The 27,501-nt window shown below is 42.8% G+C and overlaps 1 long non-coding RNA gene and 2 gene segments (V, D, J or C); 2 read left to right on the top strand and 1 right to left on the bottom strand.

The window, feature by feature from the left end:
• LOC116858917 overlaps positions 1 to 637 on the top strand; it is a 35,747-nt gene extending 35,110 nt beyond the window's left edge. The window contains 1 exon segment of the V gene segment in view: positions 204 to 637. Coding sequence covers positions 204 to 622 — 419 coding nt within the window.
• Positions 638 to 5,426: 4,789 nt separating this feature from the next.
• On the bottom strand, positions 5,427 to 20,104 carry LOC116858954. The segment is given in 2 exon segments: positions 5,427 to 5,758; positions 20,006 to 20,104. Coding segments are annotated over 2 exon segments (381 nt in total).
• A 199-nt stretch (positions 20,105 to 20,303) lies between these two features.
• LOC116858924 lies at positions 20,304 to 25,989 on the top strand. Its single transcript, XR_004381044.1, has 3 exons — positions 20,304 to 20,561; positions 22,395 to 22,578; positions 25,839 to 25,989. It is a non-coding gene; the product is annotated as an uncharacterized LOC116858924 (long non-coding RNA).
• The last annotated feature ends 1,512 nt before the right edge of the window (positions 25,990 to 27,501 follow it).

Here is a 27,501-nt window from a genome sequence, read left to right as displayed (position 1 = left end):
AGAAGCTGAAAAGTGCCATAATCCTTCTGGAGTAGTGTCATTTTAAACAACTTTTTAAGATCTATAATGAGAAACACTGGTTATTTCCAAAATTGACCCAAGGATGTACTGCCATGTGGTACCATTAGGAGGCACGTTTACAATGACATATTTCAGTGTGACTGGGATAAAGTGTGGCTGTATCACCATTTTTCTGATTGCAGGTACCCATGGGGACGTCATGATGACTCAGTCTCCAGGCTCGTTGGCTGTGTCTCCAGGTCAACGGGTCACCGTGAACTGCAGAGCCAGTCAGGGTGTTTACAACAATGTAGCCTGGTACCAGCAGAAACCTGGGCAGACTCCCAGGCTCCTCATCTATGGTGCATCCAGCAGGGCCACGGGTATCCCAGACCGGTTCAGTGGCAGTGGCTATGGGACAGACTTCACCCTCACCATCAGCAACCTCCAGGCTGAAGATGTGGGAAACTATTACTGTCAGCAGTATAATAACTATCCACCCACAATGCTTCAGCCTCAAACACAAACCTGCTCCCCGGGGCTGAGGGTCAGGGAGGCTTTGCTGCACCAGCTGCTTCCTCTTCGCTCAGCCCTGAACATGTGCGTTCCCCTATCTGCCTGAGAAGTCACTTCTCCTGACTTACTCCTTAGAGGGCTTGTAAGGCACAGCAGACAATGAAGGGGTCGGAATTTTCCTGCATCCCCCATCCCTTTTTTAAAAAAGATTTTATTTATTAATTTGCCAGAGAGAGAGGGCACAGCGGGGGTAGCAGGAGGCAGAGGGAGAAGCAGGCTTCCTTCTGAGCAGGGAGCCCAATGCGGGATTCCATCCCAGGATGTTGGGATCATGACTTGAGCTGAAGGCAGCCACTTAACCGACTGAGCCTCCCAAGCATCCCACCTGCATCCTTTTTGTAGGAGGTTATTGAAGACAAATGCTATGAAGATGTCTTAGGGATGCTCTTGGGAGTTTTTGTGCCCCAGGAAGCTGCGTGATTCCCAGGGTCCCATGACAGGAGTGAGCCAGGAAGGTCTGTCTTTAGCCTCTGACAAAGGGCTGTGAACTTTACACCCTGCAGGTCAGTTCTCCCTTCCTGCTCCTCTTGGACTCTGGGACATTTCTCTTTTATTTCCTTATTCTCTTTTCTTCACTCTCCATCACCCTCACACTCTGAACCTTCCTAGGATGAAACCTTTGAGCTCTCCTATTCAGAATCTCCCACGTGGAAGGTAGTGTCCCTCTCGCTTTTTCCTTCCATGGGCCCTGTTTCCCAGCCTTCCTGGGCAGTGTCCTGGACATTCATTTCTGCTCCAGCTCCTTTCCTACCTCCCTTCTCTCTCTTCTCCATTTCTCTGAGGCGTACTCATTCTCACAAAGGCAATTCTCTCATTTTTTTAAAAGATTTTATCTATCTATTTATTGCTGGGGGTAGTGGCCGAGGGAGATGGCGAGACTCTCAGGCAGACACCCTGTTGAGTGGGGACCTGTGGGTGGGAACTCTTAACTGTCTCACCATCAGTGGCCTGGAGGCCAAAGGTGCAGCCCACTACTGTTGCTAGCAGGGGGCAGCCACCCACCTACAGTGTTAGAGACAGCTTCAAAAATTCCAGCTGTGGCTCCAGCTGTGCTCCCTTGGATACCCTGAAGGTCATGGTCTCTGCTTCTGAGTCTGGGAGAACTCATCATTGCCTTCTGTGGTACCTGGGCTTGGGTTTCAGAGGGGAGAGGAGAACAGGGTCTGGAGAATGAGTCGGTTCTCAGTGGGCTCCGTTTTGGCAGCAGCCTGGGTCATGAAGGGAAAGGTGCACATGTGATGCCATTCTTTCAGAACATTACTCTTGTTTTTGTTTTTGGTTGTTTAAGATTTTTATTTATTTATCTGTCAGAGATAAAAAAAAAAAAAAAAAAGTTCTTGGACCCACAGGGCTGAGCAAATAGGGACAAATATTTGCAGAAATAATATTTGTGTCTTAGAACTGGCAAAGTAATACTGGCAATAAACTTGCAAATATTACAATAAGCTTGTGATAAGCTTACAAACAGATGAACTTGCAAGAGTAGTATTTGTGTATTATAATTTTAAATAATACAATAAATATGTATAATAGATGGTAAGACTTTATTAATTTGATATTTTGACTGAATATAAGATTTTTCTGGATTGCTTTTTGGCAATTTCATTTCTTATGGCATCAAAATTTGTACTTTTAGCAAACTCAATTTCCATATGTATTTGAAAATAACACTGTCTTTTGGCAAATACAAGATCTCAAATATTTTTCTATAATTTTTAATTTTGAAAACGTTTTTTCTGATGGAAAAGAAAAAAAAACCTTGAATTGTTTGGAATATTTTATAGTCTGTGACAACATAATAATGCCTTTCTGATTAAGTAACTAAACTATAAATTTTAATGTATCTAAACATGATGAACCATTTCTAAAAAAAATGACTTAACTCTTTGCAAAAGTAGTTTTGTGTAAATCTGATTTAATGTTAGATACAAATGTATATAATGATATCTTTTTTAAAAATTTTATTTAACTTCTTTTCAGTGTAACAGAACTCATTGTTTATGCATGACAGTCAGTGCTCCGTGCAATACATGCCCTCCATAATACCCACCACCTGGCTCCCCCAACCTCCCACCCCCCGCCCCTTCAAAACCCTCAGATTGTTTTTCAGAGTCCACAGTCTCTCATGGTTCATCTCCCCTTCCAATTTCCCTCAACTCCCTTCTCCTCTCCATCTCCCCATGTCCTCCCTGTTATTTCTCATGCTCCACAAAAAAGTGAAACCATATGATAATTGACTCTCTCTGCTTGACTTCAGCATAATCTCTTCCAGTCCCGTCCATGTTGTTACAAAAGTGGGTATTCATCCTTTCTGATGGAGGCATAATACTCCATTGTGTATATGGACCACATCTTCCTTATCCATTCGTCCGTTGAAGGGCATTTTGGTTCCTTCTACAGTTTGGCGACCGTGGCCATTCCTGCTACAAACATTGGGGTACAGATGGCCCTTCTTTTCACTACATCTGTATCTTTGGGGTAAATACCCAGTAGTGCAATTGCAGGGTCATAGGGAAGCTCTATTTTTAATTTCTTAAGGAATCTCCACACTGTTCTCCAAAGTGGCTGCACCAACTTGCATTCCCGCCAACAGTGTAAGAGGGTTCCCCTTTCTCCACATCCCCTCCAACACGTGTTGTTTCCTGTCTTGCTAATTTTTGCCATTCTAACTGGTGTTAGGTGGTATCTCAATGTGGTTTTAATTTTAATCTCCCTGATGGCTAGTGATGATGAACATTTTTTCATGTGTCTGATAGCCATTTGTATGTCTTCATTGGGGAAGTGTCTGTTCATGTCTTCTGCCCATTTTTTTTTTTTTTGACATGATTATCTGTTTTGTGTGTGTTGAGTTTGAGAAGTTCTTTATAGATCCTGGATATCAGCCTTTTGTCTGCACTGTCATTTGCAAATATCTTCTCCCATTCTGTGGGTTGCCTCTTTGTTTTGTTGACTGTTTCCTTTGCTGTGCAGAAGCTTTTGATCTTGATGAAGTCCCAAAAGTTCATTTTTGCTTTTGTTTCCTTTGCCTTTGGAGACATATCTTGAAAGAAGTTGCTGTGACTGATATTGAAGAGGTTACTGCCTATGTTCTCCTCTAGGATTCTGATGGATTCTTGTCTCACGTTGAGGTCTTTTATCCATTTCAAGTTTATCTTTGTGTACTTTGTAAGAGAATGGTCGAGTTTCATTCTTCTACATATAGCTGTCCAGTTTTCCCAGCACCATTTATTGAAGAGATTGTCTTTTTTCCACTGTATATTTTTTCCTGCTTCATCAAAGATTATTTGACCATAGAGTTGAGGGTCCATGTCTTTGCAAATGAATCAATGTGATAGAACAAACTAATAAGAGAAGAGAGAAGAACCACATGGTCCTCTCAATTGATGCAGAAAAAGCATTTGAAAAAATCCAGCATCCATTCCTGATTAAAACGCTTCAAAGTATAGGGATAGAGGGAACATTCCTGAATTTCATAAAATCTATACAATGATACCTTAATGTTTCTTCTGACATTTCTCACAGTATGTAGATAAAAAACATGAAACTGAGAGTAGCTCCATAATTTCATACACTTCAAAACACCTGTTTATTACATTCTACCTGTCCCTTCAATTACAACTAATCTTAAAATTGTCTTATTAAAGATTGTTTAGTATGAAGCTTCATATAAAATAGTGCTCTTCATTAAATGTGACAATATTTAAATTTAACATTTACTGCTAGGACTGTGGCTACTTAGCTTACGTTGCTGTAGTGGTTTTCAAAACCGAGATCCTAAATTCCCTGAAGAATTCTCATAATTCTTTTTTTGACACATCGGTATGCTATGCTCTGCTCATTTCAAGTGTAGCTACCGTATCTCTCCACACAACACTGTAGCAATCTCATAGACTATATTCCCTTGCTTGTACTTTTCATCCCTGTGACTTACTCATTCCATAACTGGAAACCCATTCCTCCCAATCTCCTTCATACATTCTTCCCCTCCTGCCTGTTCCCTTCCCCTCAGGCAACCACCAGTTTGGTCTCGGTATTCAGGGGTCTTTCTCCTTTTGTTTGTTTTGTTTTCTGTTTTAGATTCTACATATAAATGAAATCATATGATGTTTTTCTTTCTCTGGGCTTACTTCAACTCACATAATACCCTACTGGTCCACTCATGTTGTCTCAAATGGCTAGATTTCATTCCTTTTATGGCTGGGTAAAATTTCATTGTATATATGGACATCGTCTTTACAGGATTAAGAGCTTATATCTACTATGGGTTTCCAAGTCTGTTTGGGAGCTTGAAGAAAAAGGTTTACTAGTCGTTCTCGGCCATATTTCCTGTGGGGTTAGTGTGTATAGAGTGTTAACTAGAGAACATAGTACAAGAACAGTTAGTATAACTGGGAAAGAAGATACTCAGAGAGTGGGAAAATAAGCAGTAATAAATTCTGAATGATATCAAATATTATCCTACTGAAAATATCATAAAGTTTGTTAGCTCAAAAATGTATATAATTGTGTTGCCACAAAATATGCCTCAGGTTTCTGACACTCAGGCTGAGTAATTGTCCCTGACCCATGCATACAGGCTGGGAGGGTCGGGGTAAGGTTCAGGGCATCTGTCCTGGCAGCTCACTGCTCAGCCCCACAGGATGATCACATCACTTCTGGAGCCGGTTGTGCCCCGCTGAGGCTGTTGGTGCCCAGGGGCCAGGACTCGGTCCAGAGCACTCAGCTGCACGTTACTGCCCTGAGTTCCCCAGCACCTGCCTCTGACAACAGCTCAGAGCCTTTGCTGTGCCCGCTCCCTGCTCAGGCAACACACGTGCCCAGTGGGGACCGCCGAACATAGAGGTTTGTGTTCAGGCTTGAACCACTGTGGGAGGAAAATGTGTATCTTGACTGCAGTAATAAACTCCTACATCGTCAGCCTCCACCCTGCTGATTCTCAGGGTGAAATCTGTCCCTGACCCGCTGCCACTGAACCTGTCTGGGACTCCAGTGAAACGGTTGGAAACCTTATAGATCAGGAGCTGTGGGGGCTGGCCTGGCTTCTGCAGGTACCAGTGCAGATAGGTGTTTCCATTACTGTGTACAAGGCTCTGACTGGCCCTGCAGGATATGGAGGCCGGATCTCCGGGGGTGACGGACAGCAAGAGTGGGGTCTGAGTCAGCACGACCTCCCCGCTGGATCCTAAAATAATGAGAGTAAAGTACAGATTATGGAATAACAGTGTAATCCATTTTTATGATTTTAAATTTCAATTATATTAGACCAAATCATTATTTTGTGATTGGATTCCTATTCTAAATATATTTGAATTCCATGGATAACCCAAGAATTGCAGGGCACAGAGTGGCCACATTTTTTTCCTTCAGCATCTCACTAAAGCACTGTTCTTTGGTCCTTGCAGCGTCTTCATAATTTTCACAGATCTCAATATTTAATACCCCTTTTCGGAGGGCAATCTCACCCCTGGAGAGAACACACATAGGGACTAACAGCACCCAGACAGCTCACCCTCCTCACTGTAATCTCCCATCTCCTCCTGGCTCTGCTCTTACCTGGGACCCAGAGCATCAGCAGCCCCAGGAGCTGAGAAGGGAACCTCATTTTGAGAAGCTGAACTGTTGAGTCCTAGTAAGTAAACACAAGCTCAGAGCTGACATTTATGTCAGACTTCCAAGGCAAGGTCCTCCCCAGAGGACAATATGCAAATCCTGTGGTGGGTGTGGCAGAGTGGAAGGAGCAAAAGGCAGGGTGCAGGGCCCTCTCCTGGGAGTGCAGTAACTTAAAATGTCTTCTGTGTTTGGAGGAAAACTAACAGAGACAAATTCCCTACTGCTTTGTGGGAAGCAGGACCTCCCTGCGATAATCAGGATCTGTGGCAGGACACAGTGCTCATAGCCCTGCCTTCTGAGAAAGCTCCAGAGAACCTGACGATACAGACACGAGTGTCCAGAGTCATTTATGGGTGGTGAATGGTCATCCTGTTTGGATTCCTGTCAGCTAATGTCCAGGAGGAAACAGGTCCCACTCCCACACCAGCTGACTGGCCAGCGATCTCCGGTTCCCAGGATGATCTGGAGATGGTTCAGGAATCTCTGGGGTTTGGCCTTTAGGTTAATGGTTTAAAATAACTCAGTAATGACTTAAAATGAATGAAACTTATCTTGGGTCCTCCTGTATTATACTCTATGTGAAGATGAATGTAAAAAACCTACAGGGGTAGGAAAGAATCTCTCACTCGCAAGTAGAGAATCATATTCCTGGGTAAGAGAATAGGGACAAAGACAGAATTTATGCTTCTCAAAGTGAGGATGCCATTTGTGGTAACCATTTGTTACAGTTTGGTGAGTATCGGTCGTACTTCTCTCTCTATCTCCCAGAAAGACACACAGACAGACATTCAGATGAATAGATACACACACATACTCCATAACAATAAAGAAATTTCTTAAAGAAGCACTTCCTAAGAGGATGGGACAGAACAATAATGTTTCATTTTGTAATGTTTGCTTCTACATTATCTTTTTCCTGTGATGCTCAGAAGACCCCTTCCCATATAGAGGCTTCCTCATGATGTGTAAACAGTTGCTATCAGGGGTTCTGGGTCCTTGTTAGCTGTGTGAGAAGTTGTGTCTCTCCCTTGGGTTTTATGCTTGGCATCCACAGCCATGACTCTGCAGTTCAAGAAGAGATTCTGTAGGTGAGAATAGCAGGAACTGGGTAACCATTTGAATGTCTAATGGTCACCTATGACAGACATTTTCTGTGGTTTTCAGTGAACCACAATCACTGTAGAAGAGAGTGCAGGGTCAGAGCTGCTTGGGGCATCAGTTTACCAAGTGCAGGGACATAACCTGATGATTCAGCCTGGTGGAGGTGTTAGTTGATTGTGAGAATTGTATCTACATGTATGCATATTATACATATATATGCATATGGACATACATTCACATATATATGAATGAATATATATGAATGAACTTTAGATTTAATCACATTTAATAAGTCTGAATGATCTACACAATTTGTCACTATTACTCAAAGTAATCTCAGTTAGATGTTTCTACAGTGGGGTGAATTTTACACTTTTAAATCAAATATTTTTAAAAACATTTCTTTGTTTTGTATCTTCTTATGAATGGATTTCCAAGTATTCCTTTTTATGCCATTGTGTTTAATAAAACCTGTCAATTTCTATGTGGAGATGTATAAAAATTGTACTAGTCAGATTTTACACACTATTTTAACAAACCATTCAAAAACTCAGTGGCTTCTCATACTAAGCATTTGTGTCTATAGTCATGGATGTTCATGTTGACAATAATTTGGATAATGCACACAGGGCTCATCTATGTGGTTCTTCTGCAGGGAGATGAATGGTTCTCTAGCCTACGGATTGTGGTTGATCTTGGGCCAAGACAGAGTGTGGTGACTCCCATGACACATCATTCTCATGGCAAGATGTAGGAGGGTACAGAAACCACAAAACAAGCAAATCCAAGTCCAGTTATTCTGACAGAATTGTATATAATTTGGTCTTTGTAATTTTGAAATTTCTACAAATCATTATTATATTTATTGTTTTAAGTTACGTGATCATGTTGTTTCCAAATAATTATATTTTTCCAAATATACAGTCTAAAGAGGCTTGTAATTTAATTTTGTATGAATTAGAAAGTAAATTTGGAGGGATTTTTGAGATGTGGCTTTAATTGAACAGGTGGCTTTTAATAGAAATGTCTTAAATGAAAATAGAAAATTAAAGAAAGACTAGTTTATGGGAAGTAAAATTGCTCTATAACAGAGCATCTTAAACCTTACACAGCTCTCCCGCCATCTTGTGAAAATGGAGAGCCAGGTGAGTAGGTATCAGGTGGAGACAGCTATTTCGCATTTGTCACAGACTTTCAGGGTTGTCGATGATGCTCTCATTTATAGAGAATTTTAAGCAACAAGGTATTCTTATATTAAGAAAAAACACTGCTTCACCCACATTTAGTTTTTTTTTTTTTTCAATCACAAAAATCCTTCATTGTCAGGTTATTTCTATATACATGACACAATTTCCTCAACCATCTGTTCCCTCAGTCACTTAACAATATCTTCTTGTTATGACCTAATGTTGATAGCTAGAAGCATATTCAAACATATTCTGGGGCCTTCCCCTAACTGGCCAACTTCTGAGAGATGTAAAAACAGTGACCATCCCAGGCTGACTTCTGTCACCTCCCCATCACCACCGTCACTTCTGGAAGCACATTTTCCTGAGCTTCCTTTCCTCTATGGTTCTCTAGAGAGTTGCTCACGAGGCACCTTACCCTAGATCTGGAGGTCAGAAGAGGAGGAAACAATGCGTTTAATCAGTACCTGCAGGCAGATGAGTGATAAGTGAGGGACTGGAGAATCACCTGGGGAGGGGCTGCCGAGGTTAGGGCATCATCCCCTCCATCCCTGGCCCTCTTAGACAGGTCTGAGGACCACGTGGCTAGGCAGCCTGTATCTCCAGTGGTATAAATTCTCTGACTTATGGGGTATCACTGATGAATCACCGTTTCTGGTGTCTGCTTCCCTTATTACTATATCCCCAGGCCTTTGAAGAGTGATATTTAGACATTGCTTCCCTACAGGAAGCAATTCCTACTTGGAATACCTAGAGTGCCTTCTCTTTTGCTGTACAAACCCCGGAGGATGCCATCACCCACACTCCTCAAGTATAATGATCTGGGGGAAAGGGAGTCAGTCAGGAGACCGGGGATCCTCCTTGCCATTCTCCCAAAGCTCCCATAATCTCCAAATTGTGGCTGTCTCTGAGAAACTGTCTGATGCAGTTGCGCGCATCATAGGAGAAGTGGGGGCAGCCCAGCCCCTCACATCTGCTTCCCTGGTGGTTTATGCTCTGACCTGTAACACTGTGGGCGGGTAGCTGTTAGAATGTTGGCAGTAGTAGGTCCCAGCATCTTCAGGCTCCAGGCTGCTGATTCTTAGGGTGAAGTCTGTCCCAGACCCACTGCCGCTAATCCATGACAGGACCCCAGTTTCCAGCTTGGATGTTGCATAGATCAGGAGCTTAGGAGCTCTCCCTGGCTCCTGCTGATACCAGACTAACCACTTGTTAATGTTTTGACTGGCCCCGCAGGTGATGGTGACTCCTTCTTTTGGAGCCATGGACAGGATGGCAGGAGACTGGGTCAGCACAATCTTGCCATGAGAGGCTGAAACCACACAGGGAACATTGGCAGAGCCTCAGGATATGTACATGGAAGTCACCAGTATCTAGTTCGGTGGGACATAGGATACTACTTATTTTTAAAATATGCTAAATTCATCTATGGAAGGATTCCCAATGAAGAAAGAAAATCAGGCATGAAAATCATACCCCCACTTTAATCTGCTTTGTGTAAATATTCTCACCTGGAACCCAGAGGAGCAGAAGGCCAAGAAGCTGTGATGGAGTCACCATCTTGCTGCTTTCAATGGGTCCAATGTGTTCCTGCCACACACCCAGAGATTCTGTTATAAGACTCTGAGAGGCAGAAACACTTCAGATCTCAGAGGAAGAATATATGCAAATTATGGGGCACTCGTATTGCTTAAAATACTCAGTAATAAATTTATCAGAAGAATCCCCCCACCAGGACCCATTATCCTCTGGGTATGTTATCTCCCTCTTCTGGGCATGTGGAGGTTGTGAAAGTGCTTACCCCATGCTTGGCCAACTACAAGGTCTACCAGCAGGGGACATGGCATATGATCTAATGCAGTCCTCTGGTGGACATTGCTGTCACCTGCAGTGAAGAGCTAGTCACATCCTCAGTCTTGGCCCATGACTATGATAACTCCCTGCTCTCTGCTGCAGTGCGTTGTATAAACATCCCCCAGAGCATCCCGCCAGGCCATACTCTGTCAATTACATCCTTTCATTTGCACACTATGAGCAAGAAATGGTGAGGACTTCCACCTACTTGCAAAAACACATGTGCTCCAACAGTGCAATCAAACCCTACAAAAATTCACTGGGGCCCCCACCCTGGTGGCTATGTCAGGGGTCCAGATATCTGAGGAATATGGAGACATCCCCTCCAGAGTAAAGGACAAGTGCTTGCATCTTGTACCTCTGACCACTGAGGTTGAAGCACACTACCTTGTTGAGTGTTGAGTGTTGGGACAACACATTCCACACTTGGATAAGCTATACCATTTTGGTTATGAGCTAATTTTGAAGTCACTAGTGTAGAGTGGATGCAGAGCCAGGAGGGACTGTATCAGGTTTAGGTCTCAATGCAAGTGGGCCCTATGACCTCTCCTATCATTTGGTGGTACATGCATCTGTGTCTAGGAAGGACATGGTGGACACTCTGGCAAGCCCAGAGGAATACTCATAGTATAGACTTCCTGGTTCTTCAGCAAGGCTTGGTCCTTCTCACAAACAACCTATTCACTGTTCAACAAGTAGTTCCCAGCATAGCACAGGCCCCAGTAGACCTGTCCATAGCACATCAATTAACTGTGTGACAGAGCTGTTCGTCCTAAACCAGAAATGTCTGACACACCAGATTTTTTTTAAAAGATTTTTTTTTATTTATTTGAGAGAGAGACAGTGAGAGAGAGCATGAGTGAGGAGAAGGTCAGAGGGAGAAGCAGACTCCCCGTGGATCTGGGAGCCTGATGCGGGACTCGATCCTGGGACTCCGGGATCATGACCTGAGCCGAAGGCAGTCGACAACCAACTGAGCCACCCAGGCGTCCCTGACACACCAGATTTTAAGATTGGGTGGAGCCCAGCAGCAGACAACCTCAGAAAGGAGATAGTATTTTCTTTAGTATTGGATCTAAGCAGATTCAGTGGGCACACGATTTATGGTACAAGAGTTTCAGATCACCACAATAATTACCACTCTTGCCCAAACACCACTGCACGAGCTCCTATTTTCAGCCTCATGAGGCTTTATATTTAATGCATTTTCTTATTTCTGCATTCCTGCTGCTCCAGCCAGGAAGGGACCACCTCTCCCAACATTAGCTAATTCTCAGAGGCAGTAAAAGACTTGCCCAAGGGCATAGGATTGATATGCAAGACAGACAATCCTGAGTTCAAATCCTTATTCCCTTTTTGTTAATGAGACCAGCAATCTGTGACATTTCCCTCTACCCAAATCCCCCCTGGGTACCAGAGGACAAGGGGCACACCTACAGTCTGCAGCCTGCGGAAATTTTCAAACTCTCCAATCTTATGTCTAAGTAGTTTATTGACTTTGCTTCTCCATTATTCCTCATGAAATACACAGTAAAAAATACAGGCCAGCAGTACTTCTCTCTGCCTGTGCTTCTCACCTCAGTACTTCCTGTGTCGCCACGTGGCATGCTGTGTGTTCTATTTCCAGGGGACTATGTGTATAATAAAAACTTCTTACTGCATTGTAATAGCTTTCCTGTCTTTGTTTCTTACCACATGTGATTAAAGATGCAGGGCCTGCCAACCAGCTAATAGCAGAGAAAGGACTCCAGGTTCTGCCCAGGTTTGCATGATATGTTGATGTAAGTTAAACTGGACAGCTCCCATACCATTCCGTAATGAAATAGGATGTTTTTTTAGTAGACGCTCAAAGAGCACAAATGATCATTGACTTAATGTGGCTGGGAAAGTGGCCTTAAGTAAGGATACGGATGGTTAGGAAGGGTCTGTTAGGAGGAGAGTGAAAGGATAAAGGAGGAAAGATCAGAAGCAAGAAATTACCCAATCTAAACCAAAATGAGAAACTTAGCTAAAAACAAATCAAAGCAAAACAAAACCCCAAAGTCAAAACCAACAACAGCAAAACCCTACAGTATCTGGGATACATGGGACCAAACAGAAGATCTAACGTTTGTGCTACTGGAATCCTAGAAAGAGTGGGGAGAGAGGATGGAGACAAAAAATATTTTGAACAATTAATTGTTCAAAAATTTTCACATTTAACAGACCCCAAATAGCATAATCCTGAAGAGATATATGTCAAGACACATCGAATTAACATTTCTGAGCACCAAAGAAAAAGGAAAAATATCATAGGATGAAAGAGAAAAATCACACCTACTCAGAGAGGAAAACACCTCAAATGACAGAGGATTTCTATTCAGAAACCATGGGGGCCAGAAGGAAATGATGGCAACATTCCTTTTTTCTGGATATAATTGACATATAACATTGTGTAAGTTTAAGTTTTACACAATGTGATAATTTGATCTATGTTTATATTGTGAAATGGTTATCAACATAAGGATAGTTAATGCAACCTTCACTGCACATAATTATCCTTCTTGTTTTACTTATTTCCTTTTTGTGGTGAGAACATTGAAGGTTGATTCTTTTAGTAACCTTCAAGTACAATATAATACTGTTAACTAGAGTCACCTTGCTGTACATGAGACCATCAGAAATTATTTTATATGCAGAAGTTTGTACCCTGTGATCAACATCTCCCCTATTTATCTCACCACCCAGCCCCTGGCAAACACTAAACTATTCTCTGTTTCTATGTATTTGTTTTTTTTAGATCCACAAGGAAGTGATATTATACATAATATCTTTCTCTGTCTTCTTATTTCACTTAGCATATTACTTACAAGTTTCATCCATGTCGTCCCAAATGGCAAGATTCCCTTCACTTTCATGACTGAGTAGTATTTCATTACGTGCATACAGATTTATAACACATCTTCTTTATCCATTTATCCAACAGTGGACACTTAGGTTGTTTCCATATCATGGCTGTTTTAATAAAGCTGCAATGGACCCAGTGGTGCATATATATTTTCAAATACCCAGAAATGGAATAACTGGATCATAGGGTAGTTCTATTGTTAAGTTTTTGAGGAAACTCCATTCTATTTTCCATAGTGGCTGCACCAATTTCCATCCCCAACAAAAATACCTGAGGGTATTTCTCCTTATCATCTCCATATCCTCTTTCTCCATATCCTCTATAACCCTTGGTATTTCTTGTATTTTTTTTTTGTTTGGTTGGTTGGTTGTTTTTTTTTTTTTAATTTGGTAACTAGATACTGAATTTTATGAAATAGTTTTTCTGCATCTGTTGAGATAATCTTATGATTTTTACCCTTAATTTTGTTCATGTGATATATCATGCTGATTGTTTTATGGATATTGAACCATCCTTGAGTCTCTAGAATAAATCTTACTTGATCATGGTGTATGATCCTTTTACTGTATGAAAGGTGATTTTTGCATCAATGTTCATCAGGGATATCGGCTTCCAGGTCTGGCCCTTCTGTTCTGGACGCCAAGAGCTACAGCCTTGTCTCCCATCCCCTCCTGGTCCAGGCAGGGCGGGTCCCCCCGAATGGGATCCGGGAGGGGAAGCAGAAGCAAATAGCTTGGGCTCCGTGAAAATACAGAAACATGACAATGTGGATGTGTAGCTTGCTCCAAACTGCACGTAAGTGAACAAGTGTTTAATTTCAAACCCTATTATTTGCCCTATAAATGTGGCCCTTGTGGGGATGGTCCACTGGAAGTTCCCCCTGAGGGGAGGATGCTCCACTCTGACCTCTCAGTCGGGACTCCAGCCTCGCTGTCTCCACAGGGCTTCCCCAGCTGGTGAGGTGGGGTGTTGTAAGTACCTGATATGAGGTAAAGTGGCCTTATTCTCATTTCCTGCCTACTATTCCCTTTCTGTATGTGTAGATTCCTTTCCTCTTCTGTTTCTATTAGTGTTTCTGTAATAATAATAAAGTTTTTTTTTTTTCCTTTATGAAGAGAAACAGGGCTGTGGTGAATATTTTGTGCAGCACGGGAGGGAACTCTGTCTTGTGATATGGGCTACTGTTGTAGATGTCCATCACACTAAAAAATACCTTGGTAGCAACATCTAAACTGGCATTGACCATCCACTGGGCACCATAGCCTACTTACATTGACACATAAAATTAACCATCATCAGAGGCAAACGGAGGGGTGGAGTGATGGGAGAATTGACCCTTTTTGAGAGTGAGATGTGGATCCCCAGGCAGAGTCTACTTGATACCGCTCTGTCTGGGTTTAAGACATGGCTCATGTCACGAAGCAGTGCAGCAGCCATGGGGACCCACGGAACAGCCAGGGTGCCACCTGCCAGAGGAAGACTCAGGCATCTGCCCCTCTCAGAGAAAAGATGGCAGAAGTGTTGTGGTTAGACTTACAGTGTGCCCGAAGCCTCCACAGCCTCTGCCCTCCTCACTGGGACTGCCTCACTGGGACAGCATCTTAAGGGAATCTGACCCCTGCCACTTTCCGTTTGCTTAAGAAGGAACAGCAGAATGAGGAACAGGTGCAGGAAAGTTTATATGATGCCCAAGCAACCCTGCGCTGACTTCTCAAACCACCCCTTTTTTAAAAAAGATTTTATTTATTAATTTGCCAGAGAGAGAGAGAGAGCACAAGCAGGGGAAGCAGGAGGCAGAGGGAGAAGCAGGCTCCCCACTGAGCAATGAGCCCAATGTGGGACTCTATCCCAAGATGCTGGGATCATGACCTGAGCTGAAGGCAGCCACTTAACTGACTGAGCCACCCAGGCATCCCTCTTGCATCCCTTTTTGTGGGAGGTTAGTGAAGACAAATGCTGTGAAGATGTCTTAGGGATGCTGCCAGGGGTTTTTGTGCCCTAGGAAGCTGCATGTTTCCCAGGGTCCCACGGCAGGAGTGAGTCAGGAAGGTCTGTCTTTAGCCTCTGACAAAGGGCCGTGAACGTTACACCCTACAGATCAGTTCTTCCTTCCTGCTCCTCTTGGACTCTGGGACATTTCTCTTTTATTTCCTCATTCTCTTTTATTCACCCTCCATCACCAGAATGAAACCTTTGAACTCTCCTATTCAGAATCTCCCACGTGGAAGGTAGTGTCCCTCTCGATTTTTCCTTCCATGGGCCCTGTTTCCCAGCCTTCCTGGGTAGTGTTCTGGGCATTCATTTCTGCTCTGGCTCCTTCCTACCTCCCTTCTCTCTCTTCTCCATTTCTCCCAGGAGTACTCATTCTCACAAAGGCAATTCTCTCATTCTTTTTTTTTTTTTTTAAGATTTTATCTATCTATTTATTGCTGGGGGTTGTGGCTGAGGGAGATGAAGAGAATCTCAGGCAGACGCCCTGTTGAGTGGGGACCTGATGCCCTCTCTGTCTCACATGCCTGAGATCATGATCTGAGCCAAAACCAAGAGTCAGATGCTCAACAGACTGAGCCACCCAGGGGCTCTGATTCCCTCACTCTTCAACCCTGTCACTTTAGGAACACAGGGTCCTGTGCCTCAGCACCTTTTTACATCACTTGTCACCTTTTTCTTTAAAGTCATCCCTTGGGCATTCAGGTCTAATCTTGTGACTGAAGGAAATCTCAGCTCTAAGTGTGCCATAACTTGATTCCTTTGTAAAACAGTTCATGAGCATGTCCAAGTCTGTGTGAAAATGGAGACATTCTGAGCTTCTTAGTATTATTTCCTCATCTCCTTCTGAAATTCATGGGTTGATGTACTTTAGCTTCGGGAAAGACAGCAGCAAACTTGGTCAGTGTGCTCCAAACGCCTTTACCTACAAAACAGCTTTTCTTAATAATTAGAAATCTACTTCAAGGATCGTTATTAAGGGATCCATTTCTCTCATTCGAGGTAGGTTTTCTGAGGGCTTCCTCTGTGTCCAGAGCAAAGACATCTGCTTTCACCCCAGCTGGGAGAGCCAGGCGATAATCAACAGCATCAGTAAATATTTACCACGTTGTGTTGGAGGGGCTATAAAGAAAAGTGAAGGAAGGAAGCATATGAAACCTTGCCAAGTAAGAGTGAGTAGAAAATTAAAATCAGATGATGTATTAGTTAGCTAGTGTCATGTGATAAATCACCCACAAAATACAGTGGCTTAAAATGGTAGCATGTTCATTGCTCTCATGTTTATTGGTTGGCTGCACAGTTCTGCTAATATGGGCCCAGGCTTGAATGTTCTTGATTGATCTTGGCTGGCTTGCTCTGTGCTTAAAATTGGTGGACTGGTGCTCCTGATGTAGAAGGGCTCACATTTCCTTCCTCTCTTTCACATTTCTGTGGCAGGGGGCAGACCATCTTGACCTAGGAAATAGGAAATGGTATACATGGCTTTAAGTGAGGTTGGAGGAGGAGCTGTTAGAACCTGAAGAAGGAGAGAGAAAGAGTGAAGACTGACGAGACCAGGGAAAGGAAGTATGATTGTGGGGCAGGGTGAAGGGCCTCAGGAGGTGATTGGTCATGAATCAAAGTTGGAGCAGTTGAGATTGCTGTGTTTTCCTCCAGCAGGTATGTGGAGGGTTGGAACTTTGCTACATGAAATGAGACAATGGAAGGCTGAGGAAGATCTTATGTATAGGGGGTTGTTATAAAGAAGGATCATGGAATTCAGCTGAGGAAGGAGGGAAATGAGACTATGAAGGGCTTAAAGACAAGAAAATATGGAAAGGTCAATAGACTCACTAAAAGCTAATTTTCAGAAAACAGTAAAATTATGACTCTCATTGAGAGATAGTAATGACGAACATGGGTTGAATTATTTTACTCATATGCTATGAGGGAATGAAGAAGATGTAACTGGTTCAAAGGAAAAGTCAAAACACACAGATATATTTGGAGTAAAGGAATGAACTACAGAGAGAGGCATGCTCGTTCTCCAAGGTGAGTTAAGACATCAGTTAAGTAACTACCAGACAGGAGAGAATCATTCATCTATCTGTTACTACCAATTTATAAAGAGTTGCAAGATAACTCAAAGATAATGACGAGGGTTGGACCCTGATAACCTGGAAAGGTACACTACAGACATGCCAAATTTTCCATGGAAACACAACATATATTTTTCCTATAGATTTTAGGTCTTACTGTAATGAAAGCCAGAAATTATTGGCAGAGGCATACCCAGTGGATTGAGCTGCAGAGTTCTTAGAATGGGTCAATGCTGAGATACTCAACACTTAAAAAAACCCGTTTATTTATTTATTTATTTATTTGAGAGAGAGAGGGAGAGGGAACACCTGAGGATATGAGCAGGGGAGTGGCAAAGGGAGAAGAAGCAGACTCCCCGCTGAGCAGGGCTCCATCCCAGGACCCTGGGGATCATGACCTGAGCTGAAGGCAGAGGCTTAATGGACTGAGCCACCCAGGCTCCCCTGAGATGCTCAGCATTGTAATGGTGGAGAATTTGTCCTGATTTTCTGATGGCGCATCTAAGGCATGGGCAGGAGAGTGACTGATCAAGACTGGGTGGGGAAGAGACGATTGGAGGAGGGTCAGCCAAATAACTGAGAAAGCAGGTAATGGAAGGTCATATACTGAGTACACTGAAACCACCGGGAATTGTGACAGGCTGAGAGAGGCTCTAGGAGGCAGGAACTAAAATTTTCCAGAAACCAGGAGCGACTTTGGGGCTGGTGTTTGTCTGCAAAAAGGTGTGATCCTAGAGTGGCCTAGTCTACCTATCTTGATTTCAAACACTGTTCTTCCACTTTCTAGGCAGGTCTAGAAGTCTAGAAGTGGCTGAGGGGGCGACAGAAGCTCTGTGAGCAGGCCGCTTCTAAAAGCAGCTCAGGGCACTTTTAGAAGGGACACGGTCTACTGAGCATCTCAGTGGTTTGGAGGGTGACTGTTGAGGGAGAAGATGTCCAGGTGGTGAGTCCTTTATCTCTCCCATCTTCCATATTTTTTGTTTGCCTCCCTTGTATAATCTGTTTTGCTGTTCTTTAGAAATTTAAAATGTTTTCTAGTGACAAAAGCAGCCTGCTCTTTGCTCCTGGTTTTGCACTAGAAGTCTTTTTTTTTTTTTAATGTTAAAAATATATTGGGGGAAAAATGATGTGCATTGGTTCCAGCACAAGGATAGACGGAGATCTAGTGTTTTCTCCATCATGAGATTTTTTTCTCTGGATTAAAATTTGAATGGCAAAGTCAGGACCTTGATCTGGAAGCCAGATTTCTAAATATTTCTACATATAAATGAAATCATAGGATGTTTGCCTTTCTCTGGATTTACTTCACCTCACAATACCCTATTGGTCCATCCATGTTGTGCCAAATGACTGGATTTCATTCCTTTTATGGCTGAGTAAAATTTCATAGTATATATGGACATCATCTTTACAGGATTAAGAGCTTATATCTGCTATGCATTTCCAAGTCTGTTTGGGAGCTTGAAGAAAAAGTTTTACTAATCCTTCCCAGCCATATTTTCTGTGAGGTTAGTGTGTATAGAATGTTATCTAGAGAATATAGCACAAAAACAGTTAGTGTAACTGGGAAAGAAGAAATTCAGAGAGTGGGAAAATAAGCAATAATAAATTATGAAGGATATCAAATATTATCCTACTGAAAATATCACAAAATTTCTAAGCTCAAAAATGTATGTAATTGTGTTGCCACAAATATGCCTCAGGTTTCTGATGCTCAGGCTGAGTAATTGTCCCTGAGCCCTACACACAAGCCAGGAGTGTTAGGCTGACATTCATGGCAGCTGTGCCTGCCAGCACACTGCTCAGCCCACAGGCTGATCATGTCCCTTCTGGAGCTGGTTGTGCCCCACTGAGGCTGTTGGTGCCCAGAGGTCAGGACTCGGTCCAGAGCACTCAGCTGCACGTTACTGACCTGAGTTCCCCAGCACCTGCCTCTGATGCCAGCTCAGAGCCTCTGCTGTGTCGGCTCCTGGCTCAGGCAACACACGTACCCAGTGGGGACTGCCAAACCGAGAGGTTTGTGATCGAGGCTGAACCACTGTGGGAGGAAAATGTGTACTTTGCTCGCAGTAATAAACTCCCACATCGTCAGCCTCCACCCTGCTGATTCTCAGGGTGAAATCTGTCCCTGATCCACTGCCACTGAACCTGTCTGGGACCCCAGTGAAACGGTTGGAAACCTTATAGATGAGGAGCTGTGGTGACTGGCCTGGCTTCTGCAGGTACCAACTCAAATAGGTGTTTCCATTACTGTGTACGAGGCTCTGACTGGCCCTACAGGAGATGGAGGCCGGCTCTCCGGGGGTGACTGAGAGTGAGAGTGGAGTCTGTGTCAGTATGACCTCCCCACTGGATCCTATAACAATGAGAGATAAGTACAGGTTATGGAGAAACATTATGAGCCATTATTATGAATTTAAATTTCATTTATATTAGGCTAAATCTTATTTTGTAATTGGATTCCTACTGTAAATATATACCGTTTCCATGGATAATCCAAAATTGCAGGGCACAGAGTGGCCACAGTTTTTTTTCCCAGCATCTCACTAAAACACTGTTCTTTGTTCTCTTTAATTTCTCATAATTTTTTTGGATTTCAAAATTAAATTCCCCTCTTGGAGAGCAATCTTACCCCTGGACAGAGCGCACATAGAGACTAACAGCACCCAGACAGTTCACCCTCCACACCCCAATCTCCGATCTCCTCTCAGCTCTGCTCTTACCTGGGACCCAGAGCATCAGCAGCCCCAGGAGCTGAGATGGGAACCTCATTTTGAGAAGCTGAACTGCTGAGTCCTAGTAAGTAAACACAAGCTCAGAGCTAACCTTTATGTCAGACTTCCAAGGCAAGGTCCTCCCCAGGGGACAATATGCAAATCCTGTGGTTCCTGTGGTAGAGAGGAAAGAGCCAAAGGCAGGGGGCAGGGCCCTCTCCTGGGAGTGCAGTAACTTAAAATGTTTTTTGTGTTTGCAGGGAAACTAACAGAGACAAATTCCCTACTGCTTGTGTGGGAAGCAGGAAATCCCTGTGATAATCAGGATCTGTGGCAGGACACAGTGCTCATAGACCTGCCTTCTGAGAAAGCTCCAGAGATCCTGACGATAGAGGCACGCGTGTCCAGTGCCCATTTCTGGCAGGTGAATGGCCATCCTGCCTGGATTCCTGTCAGCTAATGTCCAGGAGACAACAGGTCCTACTCCAGCTGAGTGGCCAGCGATCTCCAGATCCCAGGATAAACTGGAGAGAGATCAGGAGTCTCTGGGATCTGCTGTTTCCAGGTTAATGGTTTAGGCAATTTATTAATGAGTTATTAATGAATTAAACTCACCCTAGGACCTCGTGAATTATCTACTCTTTGAGAAGATGAAAGTGAGAGGAACTTGACAGGTAGAAAAGAATCTCTCACTTACACAAGGAGAACTCATAGTCCTGCAGAAGAGAATAGGATTATATGCTTCAGGCAGTGTATGATGTTTGTGGTAACCGATTGTTACAATTTGGTGTGTATCCTGTCCTAATTCTGTCTCCCTACCCAGAGAGACTGATAGTTGGATAGGTGGATAGTAGGCAAGACAGACAGATGATAGAACATACATACCATATGGTACATATTAGATAAGGTAGACACACACACACACCGTATCAAACAGAGTGATTTCTTAAGTCAACATTGTCTAAGTGGATGGACAGAATAAACAATATTTCCCATTTCTGAGAAAATAATATTTCTCCTTTCCATACAGAAGCTTCCTCATCGTGTGTAACCAATTTCTGTTAGGGGGTCTAGTTCCTTGTTAGTTCTGTGTGAGAAGTTTTTGTCTCTCACTTGATTTTATGTTCAGCATCCGCAGCTCTGAGTCTATAGTTGAAAATAAGATTCTGTAGGTGAGAATAGCAAGGACTGGGATAAAACTTCTAATAATTTGGCATCACCCTTACCTTTGACGGACATTTTCTGAGGTCTTTGGTGAACCACAGTCGCTGTGGAATAGGGTGCAGGGTCAGCGCTGCTTGGGACATCAGTTTACCAACCATCCTTCATTAAAGTTGGGACATAACCTGATGATTCTGCCTGTGTCAGCCTGATGTAGGTGTTAGTCAGTTGGTGCGATTTGTGTCAGCGTTAAATTACCTCACAACTCAAGTCACTCTCGGGCAAACAAAATCCTAGAGAAACTGAAGGAATAGAATTTGTAGTTCTGTTAGATCTCAGGGAATTCAAATCCAAGGTCACACTGAACTGAAGAGTTACTGAATACATGCAAGTCCAGGCAAGATTACACAACAAATCTCGGTCTGAATATCTTCTTGGAACTCCGCCTAGAGTGCGATTTTGTACCAGAGCTGGAGGAATTGCTATGTAACAATGGTACTGTAAGTATACCCTGAACTCTATGGAGGGACTTGGGTGCTGATGACAAGTTGTGATAGAAGTAGGACTAATAGCCCATGTCCCGTATGTAACTAATTGTCATTTTATTTACTCTTTCATGTGTTTTCTTCCGATCTTTTCTGAGATTGCTAGCCAAGCAATCTTGATCTTACTCTTGAACACCCAGCCCTCCTAATGAATCCTGCTGGTGAATGATTCAGAAAGTTAAACCAGTGGAAATGAATAAAATCAGGAAAAAAATAAAAAGAAAAATATAAGATAATATCATAAATCTTAAGATGAGTTTGAAAACTATTCATTACAAATGTTAATTTAAGAAACACAATATCTAACACTGTGTGTCAAATATACTAAAAAAATCAGAATAAAATTACCCATTACCATATGTGAAACGTCAATATGTGTAAATTTGGCTGAAAATTATTCATCCATCATATTTATTTCCTGTGTATCAGTTTTGAAACTATTTTTTGTACAAAGTATTCCTAAGAATGCTTGAACTTCAAAAATATTTCCTATAAAACTTAACATGAAACTTTAAAAGTCTCCTTTTGTGATTATTTCATAATTTCTTGCCCTGAAAAACCTAAAAAATGCAAAAATCTTCTACAGCTTCTTTCTTGACAGAGAAGTCTTTGAAACTTTCCTCTGCTACCTGTAGACTGAAGAAAGACTGTTCCTATTTCCTAAAAGGAGTCTTTATCCCCTGTGTATGTAGGAACTTTGTTGTACCCTGGACAATAAAAGCGAGTTCATCAACATTGGTTACTGCACACCACACAGAAATCATTGGCATCTGTAAGGGATGTAAGAAGAACCTCCATGAGGTCCAGGTGGGGAACAGGACTCTAGGAGTCTTTAATCTTGACCACCATCACCTCAGTGAGCAAGGACTTACACAGGTGGGTTTCGTTGCACTTTTGTCTCTTTGCCAGGGGACGTCCCTTTAGAATCCATAAAACGGAAAACCAATGTGTCATTTGTGTCCCTTGGGACGATTCTCTTGCTACTTTGTGTATGTGAGTCCATTTTTCTGGGGTCAGGGTGTGTGGGTGTGTGTGAGTGTGATGCTGTTATACATTCTGTAGAACTTGATCTATAAATTTTCTCAAGCCAAACAGCACAAACTTATATTGCTTTGGCCAAGTTGATGGACAACAGACCTGTGTCCTGACTGAGCCTAAACAGAGGTTCTCTCTGCCACCCAGCAGAGGGAGGGTCTCGAACAGGAGGTCTGTTGGGTAGATTCTTGGGACCTGTGACTGAAATGGGTCACATTTTCTAAATAACTGCAAATACCCACTAGAGTATGAATGCACAGAGAATAATTTTGGCTCCAGGCAGCTCACATATATATGTGAATGTGTTGATCTTCTGACTTTATAAGTTATTTCTGAACCATGTGAAGCAGGTTATTTATGAGATTCAATGATCAAGATATTTCAAAGCCCTGGTCTCCATATACATAATCTGAATTCCTTCCCAATATTGTCATTTATCTTCTTTATTCTTTTGGAAGAAGTAAATAACTAAATGACTTTTGTAGGACCAAAATTCATGTGAGTCCTTTGAAGAAATGGGAGCAATGTCTTATGTTGGATGTGAAGGTTATACTTGTATCGATGCTAATCCTTGGTCAGGGCCCCCAGTCACCACCCTCTAATCAGGGAAAGTGAGACAGAAGTTCCCTTTGAGCACAGGCCACTTCATAATCCCTGTATTTAATAGACGTTTAACTCTGTGTAGCAATTTGCATCCCCAACCCCAAATTGTCTCCTGTGAGGGATGGAACTTCTGTCCTGAGGAGTTCTCATGGACTCCTATAGCTTTCTTGTCAGTTAACAAATACTCTTCCACTACTTTAATTTGAGATGGATTGTTTCTTTGTGTACTTGCTTTTTCCCTGTGGAAGGTTTGCTCCCTTGTCTCCTCCACCAGAGCACTGCTTTCCTCCATGTGTCCTTCTAACAGAAAGCTCTCTCATCAGGGCAGAGAGGACACATTCTGAGTCCCGAGTTCCTTAGGGAAAATAAGGAAGCAAGATTTTCTCAATACATCTATAGCGAAACCTTAAGGTCTTTCCTTTGAGAACTGGCCTTCCCCTGAGCCAATGTGCTTGAGAGTAGGAACTGACTGGGGTCTAGGAACTGAGTCAGAAGCTGTGACTTTAGGTTTCAACATCCCTTAACTAGAGTTAGCCAGTTCAAGAGACAAAATACTCTGAGGGTCATCACATTGACTTAATTTCTCATAACATCTGCTCAATTATCTACTGCCACATTCATTCTTTCTGACATCATTCTGTCCCTGTGCATTTTGGAAAATGGACAGCTTCTGCCTATGCAGGTTATTCTGACCATGTGGTCTGTGCTACTCTCTGACATCACTGGTCACACTCATTGTTCCCCAGAAAGCAGACTCACATCAAATATAGCATGTGCAACACTGGCTGGGGAATGTTGCTGACATCACCACCTCCAGAAAGAGAAGGCAGGATTGGGCAGAGGTGGAGTGGAACTTGGATGCAGTAGAACAAAAGCTTATGCCAGCTCCCTGGGGGGTGCAGCCCTGTGGTTGCCCTCCAGAGTGGACCTGACTGGGGACACACAGGTTAGATCCTTTCCGAGGATATCACCACTTCCTCTCATGTTGTACCATCATGAACCCGTGATGCACCTGCCAGAGATGCCAGTCTTTTCATAGTGGTTCCTCCTTTCTCCTCAGATTCCCTCACTTTCACTTTTATTTTATTTTTATTTTTATTTTCACATACATTCTTTATGGAATGTATAGAGTGTCTATCACCTTATTTTTGTCATCACTCTGGGACTTTGGATTTTTATTGAAGGAATTTTTAAAGTTTGTGACAGGAAAGAAAAATGACTTTAGCTTTCTTAAGGGAAGACCTCCAATCTGGGTCTATATCCATCCCATATGTATGTTTCGGAAGGAGACTGTTGTCCTTTCACATTGTGAGGAGGTGTCCCCACTGTCCCAGACACTGGGCACAAGAAACCACCCAGGGATGGAGAAGCTCCAGTGCACAGTAGCCAAGTGGTGGTCCCTGAACAGCTGTGTGGAGGACACCAAGCACTTTCAAGATGCAGTTTCCTCAGGGGCACAAGCCTCCTGACTCTGGGTCTGCTCTCAATGGCTTCATGTCCACACTTCATCCTCCAGAGCAGCTGTCTCTGGCTCTAAAGGGCAGCATGGAGAACGTAGCTTGAGAAGGACTAGCCCATCAAGGGTGTCATCATCTAATGGGAGTGAAGGGCGCAGAGAAGGAGCTCCTGTCCTTGACCAGCAGTAGACACGGGGTTCCATGATTCCCTCCTCATGTGTGATTAGGTTCCTAAAGCAGCTCACAGAACTCAGAGAATAACCTACTTGTGTTTAGCAGTTTACTAAGGGATATGAGAAAGGATCCAGTCAAAGAGGTAGATGAAGGGATACACAGGTCAGGGACTGGGAGGATCCTGAGAAATGGTTAGAATGAATTTGGTAGTTTTTAGGATCCCTTTGAGCCCCCAATGGGAAGAATTTCCAGGGACAGCAACTTTAAGTAACTAAATGCCAGCCTTCCTAATGAATCCTGCTGGTGAGTAAATTCAGAAAGATAAGCCAGTGAAAAATAAAAAAATCAGGACAAAAACAAATGGAAAATACAAGACAGTACTGTAAATCTTAAGGTGAGTTTGAAAAACTATTCATTACAGATGTTAAAGTAAGAATTCCATTATCTAACACTGTGTGTTAAGTACAGTAAAAACAAAAAAAGGATCAGAATCCCATTACACCTTATCATATGTGAAACCTCAATGTGTGAATATATGGCCAGAAATTATTCATCTGTCATGTTTATTTACTGCGTATCAGTTGAAAGTTTTCTTCTTCTTTTTTTTTAAAGTATTTCTAAGAATTCTTGAATTTCAAAAATATTACTATTTCCTACAAAACGACATGAAAATTTTATAAGTCTCCTTTTCTGTTTGGTTATGTATCTCATAATGCCTTGCCTTAAAATATCCAGAAAATGCAAAATCTTATAAAGATTCCTTTCTCGTCTAAAGGCTTTGAAGTTTTCCTGTACTCCCTGTAGACTGAGGGAAGAGCATTCCTAATTCTGACCAGGAGTGTTTGTGTCTTCATGTTTAGAAACTAGGTTGTTTCCTGGACAGTAAAATGGACCCTATCAAGCAGGTCGGGGTACACCACACAGAAATCACCAGCATCTGTAAGGGGTGTAAGAAGAACATCCATGAAGTCCAGGTGGGGAAAAGGACTCTGGAGTCTCTAATCTTGACCACCGACACCTGAATGAGGAAGGACTCACACAGGTGGGTTTTATTGCACTTTTGTCTCTTTGCCAGGGGGATGTCCATTTGGAATCCATAAAACTGTAAGCCAGGGTGTGAGATGTGTCCCTTGGGGCGGTTCTCTTGATGCTTCTGTTGTGTGAGTCCATTATTCTGGGGTCAAGGTGTGTGGGTGGGGAGTTGTGATCCTGTTTTATGTTCTGTAAGACTCTATCTATAAATTTTCTCAAGCCAAACAGCTCGAACTCATAGTGCTTTGGCCAAGTTGATGGACAACAGAGCTGTATCCTGACTGAGCCCAAATGGAAGTTCTCTCTGAAAAAAGATAAGCTTATCCTTTGCTGAGAACTGAGATGAAGCCATCCAGCAGGGGGAGCTTCCCCAATGGGCTGTCTGTTGAGTAGCTTCTTGGGACCTGTGACTGAAATGGTTCCCCTTTTCCAAACAACTGCAAATTATCACCCTCTACAGGATGAACTCACAGAGAATAATTTTGGTGCCAGGGGGCTCACATATACATATGAATTTGTTGATCTTCTGACTTTCTTTTTTTTTTTAATATTTTTATTTCATTTATTTGACAGAGATCACATGTAGGCAGAGAAGCAGGCAGAGAGAAAGGGGAAACAGGCTCCCTGCTGAGCAGAGAGCCCAACGTGGGGCTCAATCCCAGGTCCCTGAGATCATGCCCTGAGCCAAGGCAGAGGCTTAACCCACTGAGCCACCCAGGATCCCCAATGGGGTCCCTTTTCTAAAGAACTGCAGATTATCACCCTCTAGAGGATGAACTCACAGAGAATAATTTCAGCGCCAGGCGCCTCACAAATACATATGAATGTGTTGATCTTCTGACTTTTTAAGTTGCTTCTCAACCATGTGAACCTGTCGTTTCTGAATTTCAATGATCTATATCCTTCAAAGCCCTGATCTCCATATGTTTAATCTGAATTCCTTCCCAATATCATCATTTCTTTTCTTTGTTTTTCCTTGGAATAAATATACATGTAAATACATTTTGTAGAGTTGTCTGAGATTCTGCTGAGTCCTGTGGAGAAATGGGATCAATGTCTTTTGTTGACTGTGAAGGGTATTCTTGTATCAGTTGTAATCCTTGGGCTGGGGTCATCCCATTCTGATTGGGAAAAGTGAGACAGAAGTTCCCTTTGACCACAGGCCACCTCTTAATCCCTCCATTTTTTTTAAGGTTTTATTTATTTATTTGACAGACAGAGAGAGTGATCACAAGTAGGCAGAGAGGCAGGCAGAGAGAGGGGGAAGCAGGCTCCCTGCTTTGCAGAGATCCCAATGTAGGGCTCGATCCCAGGACCCTGAGATCATGACCTGAGCTGAAGCAGAGGCTTAACCCACTGAGCCACCCAGGTGCCCCATAATGCCTCCATTGTAATGAACTCTATTTTGTGTAGAAATTTGCATCCCCAACCCCAAAATGTCTCCTGTGAGGGATGGAAATTCTGTCCTGAGTAGTTCTCATGAATTCCTACAGCTTTC

This window comes from Lontra canadensis, unplaced genomic scaffold (assembly GCF_010015895.1).
Source record: "Lontra canadensis isolate GAN:19392208 unplaced genomic scaffold, GSC_riverotter_1.0 scaffold144, whole genome shotgun sequence".
In the NCBI taxonomy this organism is placed as follows: Eukaryota; Metazoa; Chordata; class Mammalia; order Carnivora; family Mustelidae; genus Lontra; species Lontra canadensis.
Note: the sequence above shows the minus strand (reverse complement) of the source record. Positions and strands in the feature narration are given on the sequence as shown.